The sequence below is a fragment of the Odontomachus brunneus genome, unplaced genomic scaffold (assembly GCF_010583005.1).
Source record: "Odontomachus brunneus isolate Ranch 3 - 2012 unplaced genomic scaffold, Obru_v1 Obru_scaffold_016, whole genome shotgun sequence".
NCBI classification, from domain to species: Eukaryota; Metazoa; Arthropoda; class Insecta; order Hymenoptera; family Formicidae; genus Odontomachus; species Odontomachus brunneus.
In genome coordinates, this window is record NW_022639466.1 from 2,477,856 (window position 1) to 2,494,363 (window position 16,508).

At 37.8% G+C, this 16,508-nt stretch overlaps 3 protein-coding genes across 4 annotated transcripts in view; 1 reads left to right on the forward strand and 2 right to left on the reverse strand.

Annotated features, from left to right (window-relative positions):
* LOC116841535 overlaps window positions 1-2,599 on the forward strand; it is a 9,149-nt gene extending 6,550 nt beyond the window's left edge. Inside the window, exon 11 of the mRNA XM_032809587.1 lies at window positions 1,442-2,599. The gene's annotated coding sequence lies outside the window, so the exon portion shown is untranslated. The remainder of the gene's footprint in view (window positions 1-1,441) is intronic.
* LOC116841511 (MATH and LRR domain-containing protein PFE0570w-like) lies at window positions 2,124-7,717 on the reverse strand. The gene is made up of 4 exons (XM_032809545.1): window positions 7,465-7,717; window positions 6,187-6,435; window positions 5,817-5,969; window positions 2,124-5,706 (listed from the first exon to the last, which is right to left on the reverse strand). Exons 1-4 carry the CDS (start codon window positions 7,576-7,578, stop codon window positions 3,064-3,066), a joined length of 3,159 nt encoding a protein of 1,052 aa, XP_032665436.1. The 5' UTR covers window positions 7,579-7,717; the 3' UTR covers window positions 2,124-3,063.
* A 2,811-nt stretch (window positions 7,718-10,528) lies between these two features.
* LOC116841561 (perilipin-1-like) lies at window positions 10,529-15,971 on the reverse strand. Of its 2 annotated transcripts, none has more exons than XM_032809633.1 (3): window positions 15,662-15,971; window positions 13,225-13,616; window positions 10,529-11,041 (listed from the first exon to the last, which is right to left on the reverse strand). In XM_032809633.1, exons 1-3 carry the CDS (start codon window positions 15,728-15,730, stop codon window positions 10,918-10,920), a joined length of 585 nt encoding a protein of 194 aa, XP_032665524.1. In that variant the 5' UTR covers window positions 15,731-15,971; the 3' UTR covers window positions 10,529-10,917. The 2 variants fall into 2 exon arrangements, with proteins under 2 accessions (XP_032665524.1, XP_032665525.1); XM_032809634.1 differs by having other exon boundaries at window positions 15,849-15,957.
* Between the last annotated feature and the right edge of the window lie 537 nt (window positions 15,972-16,508).

Sequence of the window (16,508 nt, forward strand, 5' to 3'; positions counted from 1 at the left end):
TGAACGTATCGCGTCGAAAGTGCGTGATTTCTTTTGATTACCTCTTCTAATATTGATTGATTATCTCGCAAGAAAGACAGAGATCATAAAGTGTTCATTGTGAACGCAAAATGGAAGAATTGTCATATTTTTTCTATTAACCTGAATAATTTAATTCTATTAACCTGAATAAAAATAGGCGAAGAAATAGATTAAGAAGATAAATTGTATGTCACGTTAATTTACGACAAATTATTGATTATTAGAGCAAAAGAGGAATGCACGGAATATCTTAGAAATTTGTTTAATCGATTGCAAGTGTTACTTTATGGATATATATTTTTATTTTAACGTGTCACAAGAATTTTTAGCATCACATTTTCTCGCTTCTGACGTTATCAACAAGAGATAGACAATGTGAGAGGCCAGGAGCCTTAACTTCAGTTTATTTTAATTACTGTGTCGGGATGACACATTGCAACCCAGCAAATACCAATTAATAGTACACGAAGAAAACACCTATATGCACTTGGCACCCGACATTAACAAAAAAAAACTGCGACTACTTTTGTCCTTCATTTGTATCTGTTTGTATCACCCTTAGTTTCGTTTGTATCTCAATAGTGAACAAAATAGGGCGAATCAACAAATAGCCAGCATCTCCACGACGAGATATCTCGAAACGGCTATATACGTTATTACCATTGTATAAACTAAGTAACTAATTACCATTGTATAATTCGACAATGTAACTATTAGGGTGAAATTAAATTCAGAGTAAGGATGAAATTACATAGTGAGTAAGAGCTGTAGAATAGAGAGTGCGTCATAGAAGCAACCAATCAACACTATGCCTCTCTTTTCTATCACGCTAAATTTTATGTGCTGATTAGTTGGTCCTATGACGCACTCTCTATTCTACAGCTCTTTTACTCACCATGTAATTTCACCCTTACTCTGAATTTAATTTCACCCTAACAGTTACATTGTCGAATGGAAAATTATAACATATGATGTAATGTTACACGGGAAAAAAAGATAGTGCGCATAACCAGAAATGTTTAGTTGTGAGCAGCACACCCATACAGCATAAGATTTCCTGGGGATGTCTCAGAGATGTCCTGAGGACGTAGAAACGTCCCCGGTACGTCCTCAGGACGTACTCTGGACGTCTTCTGGATATCTGTGCTGTTAGGGTAGTTGCATCACACCTTAGTTTATACAATGGTAATAACGTATATAGCCGTTTCGAGATATCTCGTCATGGAGATGCTGGCTATTTGTTGATTCGCCCTATTTTGTTCGCCCGCAGTTCTTTTATTCTGCAAGTAATTTCACCCTTACATAACGCTCGTGTTATATTGCATTTAGATTGTTGAGTAGGAAATTAAAACATTGATTATATTTTACCGATAGTTGGCATTTACTGGGAAATAAGCGTAAAACAATTTTCTCCTTTCAGGAAATTCCGAATAACTCGATGGCGAAAATATCGACAAAATGTGTCTTTGTCACAAACTATCGTTACCCTCGCGGATATCATGAAAAGTATCATCAGTGATTAGATTTGACAGAAACCCGACGAAATCTTAGTCCAATACCAACGATATCTAGCAACAAGTATACTTTTTCATATATTTCCCAGCTAGCATAGTTGAAAGCAAGTTAACGTATCGTTTGTTTATTGTTTAAATCGGATATGGTGTTACAATATAGATGTAAAATATTTAGAATATATGTTGCAGGAGAGGTGGGGGAAGAGAAAGAGACGGAGGAAGACGAAGAGAGACGAAAAGAAACGAAGAGAGACAGAGAGAGAAAGAGCGAGAAAGAGAGAAAGGGGGAAACTTTACAAAATTACGCACTGAATATTATAATAATACATTATATCTTAATAATTTGTACACATACTTCTTTTTGTAAGTTTATAAAGTCTCTATGTTCGTGACACATACTTATTTTTATGCATTAATAACATAATAATAAAACTACGCATTCGCACGTTTTCTATCATACGATAAGACTTACGATAAAATTACATTTAATAATTTGGTGCCTTTGACTGTGAAGTAATGACATACTACACAGACAATTCATTGTTCAACTTAAAAGTCGAACAATGAATTATGAGCAAAACAAAAGAATGTTGTAAAGAATATGTATTTATTATTTATACGTAAATATTTACATATTTCTTAAAAAATTATGACATTTCATTAGTCTAAATCTGCGCAGAACATACATTCACCTGCACAGGACATATTCAAGCCTGCGTAACAACTACAAAATACGATTAGATTATTAATAATATGTATATTATATATTAACATTAATAATTTTTTAATATATTAACGAATATATATAAAATATACATTTTATTAATAATATATTTTAAATTCGTTTCTTATGTTAAAATTGTTTTTTTTTTCATGCTTCCATCTCTTGTAATTCTATTAATTTCTAAGCTAAAACGTAGTTGATGAAAATTGATCATTACACAAAGTTGATTATTATAGAACGAAAGAAATGTGTTGTATGGATTTTTGACAAAACATATGTAAATTCTTCAAAATCTGTGTACATATATTTATATAAATATTTCAGTATATTATGTATGATACAAGTACAACTTGTCTTTATGTGTAACACTGAAATCTCATTGCACACGTCGAGCTTTACGTGAGTTATGAGTATACAAGTTATTGATATACTTTAACAATACGCACTTAATAGTTATTAAATTATTTCTAATCAATAAAATTCAATGTACTGAAATTCAATGTAACGAAGGTCCGCAACTATGTCACGCAATTAATGGTAAATAAAATAAAAAGCAGGGAAAAAAGAAGACAGTATCGAAGTGTAAAACATCTTCACAAATATCCAGAAGCTTTATTCGAAGAAAGCATCCTCGACAAAACGTATCTTGTAAATACTCGCTAATTCTTTGTTTTGAATTACTTTCTTAAACCGTCATATAACAGCCCCACGACTGTAACAGATATGCATTGCACAAGCACGGTAGGTGAGTACTTGCTTCGCAAAAAAGAGATGTATGCAATGAAATCACACAGCATGACAAAATTAATTTGACGCCGTGATGTTGTTCACGTTATTTATCGCCATGCCCGCATCCAGAGGTGGTATATCGGCGCTGTTACGTATCTCGCGCGATATATTCTCTAAAGTTTCCATCTCGATATCTTCGTCTGAGTTCATCCTAATACCGTTACCGTCTTTTCGTTTCTGCACTTCAACGGCTGCAAGATCAAACACTTCCTCCATTATCTTAGTAGCTGTATCCGTAGAGGTGATGAGTGAGTTTTCGTATTTCTCCCTCTTATCCCGCAACTCACACTCATTGTTCCCCATCAACTGCTCGAGATCGTTCACGTCTTCCGTTGGTGTTGCTTCCTCCGTCAACAAATCATTTGTCGCGACTGTTTCCTCTGTGACTTCTTTGGATTGTACGACAGTTACGTCGTTACTATCTGCAACATTAACCATCATTACGTCGTCATCCTCCTCCTCCTGTTCTTCTACATCTTTATTTTCCAGCTCATCCAATATTTCACAATTCAAAAGATTTGGCTTAATGGTACTATCTGTGCTATCGTCGTATTTATCAACATCCGTAACCTCCTCGTCTTTTTTGTCGATCTCTTTGTGCTGTTTTTTCGGATAATCAATCACCGAGTTCTCTTTGTCATCCAATATTTCTAATGTCTCGCTATCTGCCGTGAATATCTTCTCTTCCGATTCCTTCGGATCTTCCTCTTGAGAATCGTTCGTTAAATCTACCGACAATGTTACATCTGCATCCTTCGTTCTCGCGTTCTTGTCATCTTTGTGATTGTTTTCTAAATTATTCTCGAGGTTCTTGTCATAATCATTATTATGTTCGACAGTATTATCCTTATTATTTTTAGCAGTTGGTGAGATTGAGGATTCAGTTTTCTCGTTATCGAGCTTTATTTCGTCGTCAAGGTCCTTGTTACACTCTGTCTCTCTTTCCGCGGCGGATGTCTTCTTCGTGTCATCTTCTATCGTCGTGTCTTCGTCTTCTTTCTCACCATCAGACATCTTAAGATTCTCGACAACGGTAACGTTATCTTTCCGTGCATAATCATCTTGGTCCTCCGTCGTGTCACCCTCGTCTATCAATACCGTATCTTCGTTCATATCATCCGCCACCTCGGTTGCCGTTTCATCAAACACAGTCGTCGAATCACCGCATTGTGGCGGTTCTTTCGCAATCGCCTCTTCGTCGACTTGGATTTTCAAAGACTCGTCTTCTTGGTGCGATTCATTCTCCTTCGCCTTCGGTTTTTCCATCTGATCGTCTTTCTGCTGTTGTTTCTCGTCGCCGACATTAATAACGATCTCCTCAGATAGATCGGTCGAGTTTCTGTCGACGAGCTCAGTTCCGCTAGTGCTCGCCTTTGCTTCCTCGGTGTCAGTCCTGTTCTCTTGCACGTCAACTTTTGATTCTTGTTCCTCCTCTATACTAGGGATGCTAATTCTCTCTAGATTAAGCGTAAGCTGCTTGCCGTGCGTGAGCTTGTGCTGCGCTTGTGTCAACTTCGTATTGAATTTCTTATCACATTTGTCGCATGGATATTCCTGCGATGCTATGATCTTCGGGCTCTTGAACTCCGGGGGCGGCGTCATTTCCTTGCTAGAAATAGACGACGATCTTGTTCTGCTGCGAGTCAACGTCATCGATGCGATAACTTTCGCCTTTTTCTTCGAGCTTTTACTGCTAGCCTCGTTAGACGACTCGTCGTTAGATTCTGAGCCGACATTCTTGGCTTCCATGATAACAGGTTTCTGTCTCTTGGCGACTGTTTTGTACGCATCGTCCTCTTCGGAGGCTGATGAAACTCGCATTAAGTGATTAGTCCGTCTCAAGCTGCGCTTCGTTTTGTTCCTCGTGACCGACGTCTTTTGAGAATGTTCCGAGTCTGTGCTCCAATCTTTGTCGCTTATATCTTTTCTCTTACGTCCCTGTTGCCTTTCAAAACTAGTAGACGGCTGATCCAGATCAGACAACGCCTTCGTAGATTTCTTGTGCACGATCACAGATGCTTTCTGTCGTTTGAACGGCATGCTCTCCGCATCACTCTTCGCAGAATTAATTCGCCGTTTTCTACCACCTCGTCTTGAGCTGCCGTTCGCAGTCGGTTTCCTCTCGCGCAGCAACATCTTCGGACTATTTTTGTCTTCATTTTGTGAACTCTGGTCTGATGAAATATTCAATTCGTCATCCTTGTCCTTCTCTTTGTCACTCTTGATCTCCTTGTGCGTATTGTCATTGTTGTGCGATCCCACGTTCAGCACATCCTTCAGATAAACGGTGCACAATTTCGTCTCCATTGATCTGTTATTCGAATTTCTCCTCGATCTTCCCTTGTTCGGATCGGTCGTTATCCAACAGTTTCTGCATACCGTCTGGCCCGTGTGATACAATCGGTACATATCCATGCCATTCTCGACAACGTTGTTGCACTGGTCGCAACTTCGCCTCTTCAGTTTGGCATTGTTCTGCGACTTCGTCGTGTTGCTCTTTTTTACAGAGTTTTTGCGCGGTTTGCCGCGCAATTTACCGCGCGATTTGCCACGTGCCATCTCGTCGTCGCTTTCGTTGCCGGAGCTTACTAGTTCATACAACGTGGTGTCTGGGAACGTGGTGATGGTCGTTTTGCGATTCACAACATCTGTATATACCTGCAATTTAAAAAAAGTGTGTGTTTACAATATACAACCGTAAATGAAATATCAATAGATATAACAATAAAAAAATAACAAAAAATGAGACTGTATTTTGCAATTATTACCTTTGGGAAACTTGAATAATCCAACTCTTTGTTGATCAAATTTTCTAGATTGTTGACTGTTTGCTCGTGTAACTTCTTCAGATCGTACAAAACATCCAAATTATATCGACACACCAGACACACTAGTTTAAAATGGCTGACCTTTTTGGAGAGCTAAATAAATAAACAGAATAATTTTAACATACACATTTATCTGTATATAAAACAAATAGAGTGTGTTTTCTAGAACTGCATTAAGTTGCACCACTTATACTTGAGAAATAAAATATATGTACACGATACTTGGCAGGGAAGGAAAGAAAAATGAAAGATCACAAGACAGTTCAGAAAATGCAGCTATAAAGAACAGCTTATCCAGACTGCAACTTACATCCTCAGTAAAGATCTTGCGAATTTTCTGCAAAGGACTAAATATTGAACGGTTGTCCTCAGTGATATCAAAGATATGACCACTTTCTACAGGCTCGCAGCACAAAGAGCAGTACGGTACTAATGTGGCTTTTGGAATTCTCAAGGAATCTTGCGACTTCTGGCTCTTCTGTAGAAACTTGGAACACTGATCTAATTCATATGCACACTTATAGCATATTTTGTTGGACAACTCAATGGTTTGATTGACCTAGAGTAAAAGAACAAGTGATAACCTCAAAAACATTATTTTCGAAAATTATTATTACTACATTATTATTTGAAATGTATTATCGCAGAAAAGCAGCAATAGCGTAATTATATATAAAGAATAAAGAGCAAAGTGTGTTAAGTTACATTTTATTGACTTTCGTGAATAGACAAAATGTAGATATCGATCTCGTACATTTTGGACAATTACAAAATGGAGAAGAAACGGAGGGAAAAGCCAGGGAAATAAAAATAATTCGATCGAGCGCATTTGTGAATTCGCAACGCACTTCAATCATCAGATTTCGATAACCTTATCAAAATATGGCACGTACATCGCGCACTAAGAAACATATATTCTACTCACTCGTTATACGCGCGCGAAATTCACCAAAATGGAAATTCATGTCGTTTTGAGTTTGGTTTCACTCGGTCATGATAAAAAATCGAGCCAAATCGAGATCTAAATCACTCATCACTCGTAGAACAGTTTTCCCTTCTTTTGCGTTTGCGATATTTATCGGCGATACTGTATCCTTACATACACTAGTGTAACTATGCCTCTGACAGAGAATAGATGGTACGTTGGTAAACATGCATTCGTGTGTGATCGCACACTCAAACAATGGTGCGTATTTCAAAATAGCACGACAAATAAAACGCAACTTGCATTGTCGTCATGACATGGAATGAAATACGACTAATATAATTGTCTGAGTCGTTTAGTCTCGAGAGCTGAAGTACTGATTCAACCGTGAACCAACCTAACCTAAATTACCTGGGACCAAACGTAAACGCACCAACAAATATACCTATTTCTCGAGTTTGGGGAATATATAGTATACGTTGCAACGAAGGAACGAACAAAAGGAAATGAGAATAACATCAAAAAACGAAATTAGAAGTCTTCTTCGAAGCCAACGTGTACACCTTCGATTACAGAAAGTGCAGCTAGCAGCATACGCAGATTATCGCCGGCTCTCAGTGACAAAACGATGATTTCCCTGGGAAAGCTCTAATGACTTTTTACCTTCTTTGATAAGCACGCCTCGATCTGACCGCTGAACGCCGCCCGAACACTTTCCGACGTGACTTCTAAGAAGACACCCTCGTCGCTTGCGCATAGGAAACAATAGCGGGACATAGCGACGCGTGATGACGTAATCACGAGAGACCAAGCTCTATGGGACACAGACACTCTCGAACCTCTCACGAGGATCCTTGCACGTGAATGTGTCACTACGTAGTACACTATTCTATCACTTTCCACGCCGAACTGACGCTATTACCTGATAAATTGGCGGTAATCTCGTGCATAATAACAAAATGGCGGATCTGCGCGATATATCGAATGACCACGTCGATACACTCGAACTGCAGCGCCTCACGATTCTTAGGTTTGTTTTTCGTTCCTAGGCCCTTGTTCTTGAAATAAATAGTTGCATATACGTAAGTTTTACTGCGCAAGTTTAATCATACCATAAAATAGCTGCGCAATGAAAATTACGTGTACGCAAAAATTTCAAAAATATAGCCTCTGTACTACTGGTACAATAGATTAGAGCGAGAAAAAATATACTTGTCTCACTCTAATTTATTGCACCAGTTCAGCAGTGCAGGAACAGAAAACAGACCCCTTGAATCTCGACCATTGAATATATATTAGAGGTGCGCTCGCTTTAGCTGGAACACACGCTGCCTCTTGAGTGCTGTGGGATGAGAGAGAGGTCCCTCTGCTTCCTGAGGGCTGCGGAATGAGAGAGAGGGAGAATGTGAATATTTTCCCATGAAGAGAGAAGGAGATCGAACTCTATATAATAAAAGTAGTCCTGATCGTGTTCCCTAATTGAGAGGGAATTCACTGAAAGAAATAACTTCTTATGGTTGAGCACTATTTGTAAAGCAATAAGTTAAGCGAAGCCTACAATGGAAGTCATAAAGTTGTAGGTTATAGAAATTAACCATTCACGATCGATTATTCTTCTCATACTCGATCGCGATTGGTCAATTTCTACACATACAACTTTACAACTTCCATTGTAGGCTCCGTTTAATTTATTGCTTTACAAATGGCGCTCAACCATAAGAAGTTATTTCTTTCAGCGAATTCTCTCTCAATTAGGGAATACAAATCAGGGCCACTTTTATTATATGGAGTTCTCCTTCTCTCCTATTTCATGGGAGGATGTTCACATTCTCCCTCTCTCTCATTCCGCAGTCCTCAGGAGGCAGAAGGACCTCTCTCTCATCCCGCAACATTCAAAAGGCAGCGCGCGTTCCAGCTAGAGCAAGTGATAGAAATTTTGATTCCCGAGCAGTACGCATCAGCACGGAAGGGAATACGCACACACTCACACGACCGTGTCCATGAGCCTCACAGACACGGTCGCGTGAGTGTGTGCGTATTCCCTCCCGTGCTGATGCGTGCTGCTCGAGAATCAAAGTTTCTATCACTGGCTAGAGCGAGTGTTAAGTGAAAAGCACTCCTAATATATATTTCAGTGGTCGAGATTCAAGGGATCTGTTTTCTGTTCCTGCATTGCTGAACTGGTGCAATAAGTTAGAGTGAGACAAGTATATTTTTTCTCGCTTTAACTTATTGCACCAGTTTAACAGTGCAAAGCCCATATTTTTGAAATTTTTGCATATATGTAATTTTTATTGCGCAGCTATTTTATGGTATAATTAAACCTGCGCAGTAAAACTTACTTCTACACGTACTCTATGATTTCTATTGTAGATCCCGCTTTAGAGTGAGATAAAATATACTTGTCTCACTCTTACTGCAGTTCAGTGGTGCAACTCTAGCTTTTTAGCTGCACTACCGAACTGGCGCAGTAAGAGACAAGTATTTTATCTCGCTCTAACTTATTGCTTTACAAATAGTGCCCAACCATAAGTTATTCTTTTCAGCTGATTCCCTCTCAATTAGGGGACACGAATCAGGACCACTTTCTCTATTCGCGCTATCAAGTTCGATCTCTTTGTCTCTTTTCATGCATTTTCTCCACTCTCGACTATATCTATGGCCGGTATTCATAATCAAATCTTATTTCAAGACAGTCTTAAGTAATGTCTTAAGATGTGAATACGGCTCTGTGATTGGTTCATGACATCTTAAGACAGTACTTAAGATGATCTTAAATATAAAATCGGACTATGAATCAGATAAGAATAAGAGAAGAAACAGGAACTTCTCTCTCATCCCGCACTCCTCAAGAGGCAGCGTGCGTTTCGAATATATTTCAATGATCTCGGCGAGATAAAATCATATGATTATTTTGTCATCTAGTCGAGTTAGCAATTTCGCGGCGCTTGATCTCGGCGTCTTGAATTTGATGTCTTACATATACGTTCTATATGTACACACAAATAATTTCACAAATAATTAAATCAAAAGCAGAAAGTATGCAGAAGATAAAGTAAGCCAATGAGTAATCTCCTCTCTGTCCTCAAGCCAAAAAATGTACTTATTATCCTGGGATAGATTGTAAATAAAGCATATGAGACAAAAAAATGTATACGTGGCAGCCTAAAATCGATTTAGTAATTCTAGACATTTTATAATTACCAATAGTTGTGTCGTAATTGTTTATACATCGACAGGTAAACACATCTCAGGCAGCAGAAACTTCTAAAAGAAATCTTAAAGGTGTCTAGAAAACGTTCTATTATTTCAGACGTCTTTTGGTAGCTATCTAGAATCGATAATTATAATTAATTAGTTATTAAATTATTAAATTAGTTATTAATTATTAATGATTTAAATTATTAAATTAATTGTAAATATAATTATTAATATAATTGTTAATATAATTTAAGAATTAATTTATGAATTATATATTAATATCGAATTATGTTACACTATAGTTGATAAAAATGTTTTATTAAGGTTCCTATAATTTATTTAGATTTGGTTTATTACTTATTTAGAGAAGTTAATAAATTACATGAGTAATTAATCGTTAGATTATAGTTGATCTCATGTTGTTCATTTAAATTTGTTACTAAACCGATTTAGATTGCCATTGAAGCATAATAACTTGTGACTTCGCTTGTGTCACTTAATTTGTGAACACGCTGCGAATGCAATGTCGGAAAACATAAACGCAGGATTTATTTGCAGGAACAACACTAAACAGTTATTGTACAGAAGTATGTGTCTCGCTGTCAAACGTCGAAGCTATTACTAAGGTGGCTCATTCGTTCGTCGTTAATTCCGCGACAAGAGTGAAAGTGTGTTTGTGTCTATATGTAACAAATTGTCACTAGTCGCAGGGACAGATACACCATCGTGTGATCGTATACATTTTTTTTTACAGCGCGGCACTCGGGTACACTCTCGATACCTGTTCTCCTCGCTATCTAATACCCGTCGCGCGGAATCCGCCGTCGAAGGGTCATGAACGATCTCGCAATATATGTGTATTTCGCACAAATGAAAATTTGCTAAAGTACAAATTATTCCTTACACTCGCTCTATTCAACTCGACACCCTGCGACTCTCCTTTTGTGCGTCCTCACTCACGGCCGGCGATCCCTCTATTTGGTTCTTCGGCCCGCTGAATAGAAGCCTGAGGGTCTCTAGTGCCGACGAGAAAATACTCCTACAATGCAAAAATACACGTGCAAAAACAACCCATCGGTTCCAATATTCACTGCCAAAAACTAGTCTTTGTCTAGTTTATGTCGCGCAAACTATAGATTATCAGCACTGTCAGTAATTTCCGAATGCAACCCTAGTCGATATTATTAGCGGCGTATCATGCACATTAATAAAAAATCAATCATTATCCAGATAGCACAGAGAATACAAAAAGAATTCAGTCATATGTCACCAATTCTGAGTTTATTTTTGGATGCAAAAAGAATTCTTTTCACTGAAGAATTCTTTATTATATTTTCAATACTGTCAGTGAATCAGAACTTAAGGCCATTATTTTCAAGTCTCTTTTATCAACAAAAGTGTCTCTAAAAGTTTATAGCTAATAGGAAGGCTTATAAGCCATGTTTAGAGGAACTTTTATCGATAAAAGAAAATTCAGCATAAGGACCTGAGTCTGCAACTAGTCTGTGGGACCCAGACCTAGTCCAACATTAAGAAAAAGCTGTCCAACATTAATAAGAATAACGTTAATGAAGAAGATAAAGCATTATCATATTGCGTTGAATAACCTTTACAATTAACGGAGGTAGAACCAAGTTACCGCAGAAAAATACAAATAAATTTTATTTATAAACTAAGCCATTGTACACAAGACAAGTTATTCGAATAGCAGAAACCTCTAAACGGCGTCTAAAGCCGGTATTCATGATCAAATCTTTTATTTAAGATCGTCTTAAGTTCATCTTCAGAAAATAACCGGGTCATTTTACTGGCTACGAAGTATCTGAAGATGAACTTAAAACGGTCTTAAGTATAAGATCCGACTATGAATACCGACCTTAAGCCCTATATACAATGCTAAGCAACAACGATAAGAACAGCAATAGGAATAGTATAGAAATAAGCGATATATAATTGTCGCCTGCGGTTGCACAATGCCGCGAAAGAAATAAAAACCAAGCAATCAAACTACATATAGACTGTAGTCGGCTCTTTTATCTGGTTTAGGTAAACGTAATCTAAAAACGTCAAAAGTTTATTAATAGATAGTGAAGTTTATTAATAGATAGATATTAATAGATAGAGAAACTATAATATTATATCAAAACGTTCAAAATTGCCTTTAAGTATTTTTTCAGATTTTCGTTAGCAAATTTTAGTAAGTATGTTTTATTGTGTTTGAACTAAAATATTACAAAGAAAATATCTGAAATGTTTTCATATATATACATTGTTATGCATATTATATTTTTACGCAAATTATATTTAGGTAAAATGGAAGATGAATTGACACTTATCTGCATAATGCAAACATCTTTCAGTTTTACGTCCCTATAATCTTTCATTTTTTATCATATAAGTAAAGACCATTTCGTACAAGGTCGATTAGAAGTTCATCACCGAATTTTATATTATCGCTCACTTGGTTGCCATTATTGCCATCAAACGTATCTTGTGTATTGGACAATATTGATCATTCGGAAAGTCATTTTTATTATAATAATTGAAATGATCCATTTTTTAATCAAACTAGTTGACAAGTTGATTCGAAACTGAACTTGATCGTATGTGTGCCGTGAAAAGAGATTAAAACTATATAGTGTATATAAACAGAATTAAAAATCCGAGCGCTGTGATTGGTAGACTATAAGGCGATAGACATAGATTTCCAACTTGTCGGAAATTTTATCGCTATTCCGTGTTCCGATCTGCATTGACATATGCATTGCCGAATGTTAGATTTTTCTGTTCTTATCGCTACTTTTTTTGCCTGTGTTATTTCTGTCGCTATCGCTATTCCCTCGCATTGTGCAAGGTCTTCAAAATATCTTCTACTTTAGTGTCTTCAAAATATCTTTCAAAAATTTCTGCTAGCTGGGTTATTGGCGTATGGGCAATTATTCAGGCTTCCATTGACCGTTTTTAAGAAGAAGAAAAGAAGGATCCAAAAATGAACTCAGAATTGGCAACACATGACTGAATTCTTTTTGTATTCTCTGTGCTATCTGTATGATTGATTTTTTATTAATGTGCATGATACGCCGCTAATAATACGTTATCGATTAGGGTTGCATTCGGAAATTACCGACAGTGCTGATAATCTATAGTTTGCGCGACACAAACTAGTTTTTGGCAGTGAATATTGGAACTTAGCCGATGTGTTGTTTTTGCATGTGTATTTACCTTACGCAATCTCTCACGTTTGCGTAGATCTGACTGGCCGGCAGCTTCACGGAGGGCAGCTTTTCTTCAACGTAGTCCAGGCCGACGCAGACGGCATCATCCACGGCTTTGAGCGGCGTCTCCAAAGCGTCGGTGACGCGGTCGGTGACGGGGCTGGCGAACTGCAGGCTGGCGCGCACACCGTCCTCAGCGTGTCCGAATATCGTCGCAACCGCCTCATGCGAGCCCTTTGTGACCGCGTAAGCGTTGCGAAGGGCCGCAGTCACTGCGGCGAGCAACGGCAGATCCATCAGACGTCGCGTGCACACCATGTGCACACCATCGTGCGTGTTCGTGTCGGCGTCAGCCGTCGGTCTGGGGGACTCGTATGTGCCGCACATAATACTCAATTGCTGCGCGGAAAGTAATAACAGAATGACAGGTGAATAAAAACAAGGGCCGTACTTTGGAAAAATATCGTGTATATGTCATTTCGATAGAAACCCATATAGCTCAAATCTCTAAAAGACTTTTTAAAGAGTTCCAAAAGACTTTCCAAGTCCTCCAGACCACTTTTAGAATTCTTTAAGAAGTCTTTTAGAGATTTGTGTTATTTGGAAAGCTATAGTATACGTAACATGAACTGTAGCTTTCTATAAAAATATCGCATACGATATTTTCCGAGAATAAGACCTTTGTGGTGCGATTCTGTAACTCGTTATTGCAGTTAACGACAGTTTCATTTTATCGTTGTGCAACTTTTTCGAACCGTAGAAAAGCTGTGAGACAATGACGAGACTGTCGTTAACTACAATAATGAGTTATAGAATCGCACTACAGGAGGCCGTATTTTTGAAAAGTATCACGTGCGATATTTTGATGAAAAGTTATGATATATGTAACATAAACTACAGCTTTCCATAGGAATATCATATGCGATATTTTTCGAGAATAAGGTCGCAAGTTATACACCAGCAAGCCGCTGCCTCATAATACGACTTCGCTCGATATTCGCGGCAAACTCGAGAGAGAAGGGAAGGAGAAAAAAGAGAAAAAAGGAAGTTCCACGCACTTAACGTGGTCACTTGGTCCTGATTTTAACCCTTCAAGCGCCGGATTACTTTATTTGTTATTTTTGTATCTTGGTTGAGCATAAAGTCAGCTATCATTTGTCGCTTCGCCTTTTAAGAGTATCCCTTAATTATAATGTATGACAAAACTAACTAGTATGAACTATATGATAAATACTCAATAAAGAAATAATAATAAAATAGTAATGTTTTTTGCACAAGCTAGTGATCTTTATAATGCCAAAACAGATACTTGATGTAGAGAGAATTTTTGCAGAGAAGATAATTGAAAATTGATTTTGAAGATTTCTCTCTTCTAGTATTTCAATTGTATGTTATGATGTGACAACGATCTTTTGAATTTGTAACAAGAAATCTGAAAATAAATATAAATCAGCGCCGAGGATATTTATGACCATTTCATATATTGTCCTCTTCTTCTAATTCTTTTTCGCTTTTCTAGGTAGTTAAAATTTTGATTTTAACATTGGAAATAAAAATATGTAAATAAGGAATATTTATCCGATAGTCACTAATAACGTAAACACTTAAATCTAAATCCTTTTATCTAAATAAAATAAACAATTGATTTTATGAAAATCAAAGTTTTTATGGAAATATTTTCTTATTCGAAAAAATTTTTATATTAGTTTAAGTAAATATATTGTTAGTACTCATCGAATAAATATTGATTTTTTAAATATTTTTTCTCTCAGTATATACTGAAAGAAAAATACTGGAAAATTTATTTGTGGTATATTTCTGCGAATAAACTTTATATCCCATAACTAAATTTTCAAGTGTTTTTTCTCAGTGTGTATCTGAGGTAATCTAACTAGAACAATCTTGATGATGTCGAACTGACGAGAAAATTATCGAATTGTGATATAAGATTGAGTTTTTTCGTCATTTTCTCGTCATCTAGTATGATTTTGACGTTATTATGAATATTTGTTCTGCAACAAGTATTCTTCTCAGTGCAGGAACAATTTTGCGGGCAGCCGCTACAGTGGTTATTCATCGCAGAAGAGTTAACGCACGGACCACAATCGATCGATTTCCTCATGCATATGCATTCTGCAAGTCTGCCTGGGCAGACGTGTACGCAGAATTTTGCGCGACTAGTCGCGCGATTGGCTCATATTCAACACATGGCATGGCAAAAGGATGATGTTCGGCATGTGCGAAGTACACGCGATGTCGTGGAGGATCTCGTCTCAGGGTGAAGATCTTCCGCGACAGTGCGTGTCCAAGCCGGAGCAAGCCAGTGATATTTTTACTGAGAGCCCGCCATATAAAATCTGACGTAGTACGTGTCGAACGCGACGCTTCGGCGCGCAACGCTTAGAGGACGAATCCCCTGTCATCGTCGTTAACGTTATACGCACATGATATGCGATGCGCACGATAGCCGACGGTTGCTTGCTGATGTCATGCGACGTCTCGGAGGTCGTCATCGCTCTTGCCGCGCACAGAGACGGAAACTCGCGATTACAAAGGACGACTCGGCCGAGAGGTCGAGGTTCCCGCGTCGGCTCCTAAATTTAACCCGTCGACGCGCACTGTCCCTTTTACCTTGGCACTTCACGTCAGGTCGGTCGAGGTTGGCCGACGTAGGTCGCCGGTCTATACGCCTTCCGTGCATACCTCTCATCGACCACACGTCATATTCGTGCGCGGCGACCGCGCGCGAGATACAAAGGATATTCGCAGTATGAATCCCTAAAAGACATTTTAAAGACATTGGAAAGACTTGTCCTACTGTTTTAGACATCTGAAGGACGTCTTTCAGTAATTTGTACTAAGATAATATCGTGCTGTCAAAGACCAATGTGTTTTTATAGTTGCGGGTTATATTGTTATTCTTAAATTGTTATTATTTCCGCTGAGCTATTCGATGTTGATGGAAACTTTGTGGCCTTTAAGTTTATAATTCTCATGACGATAATGTACATTCAACTTTCTTATCTTATTTTAAACTGCCAATGGGCGCATTCAGTAGAAAAAGCGCTCAGTGAGCAATCAACGATTATTGGTTCTTGCTATTAGATCCCTAAATCTAGACCAATTACATTGACAAATTACTCAACAGTTGCACAACAGTTGAGTAATTTGTCAATGTAATTGGTCTAGATTTAGGGATCTAATAGCAAGAACCAATAATCGTTGATTGCTCACTGAGCGCTTTTTCTACTGAATGCGCCCATTGGCAGTTTAAAATAAGATAAGAAAGTT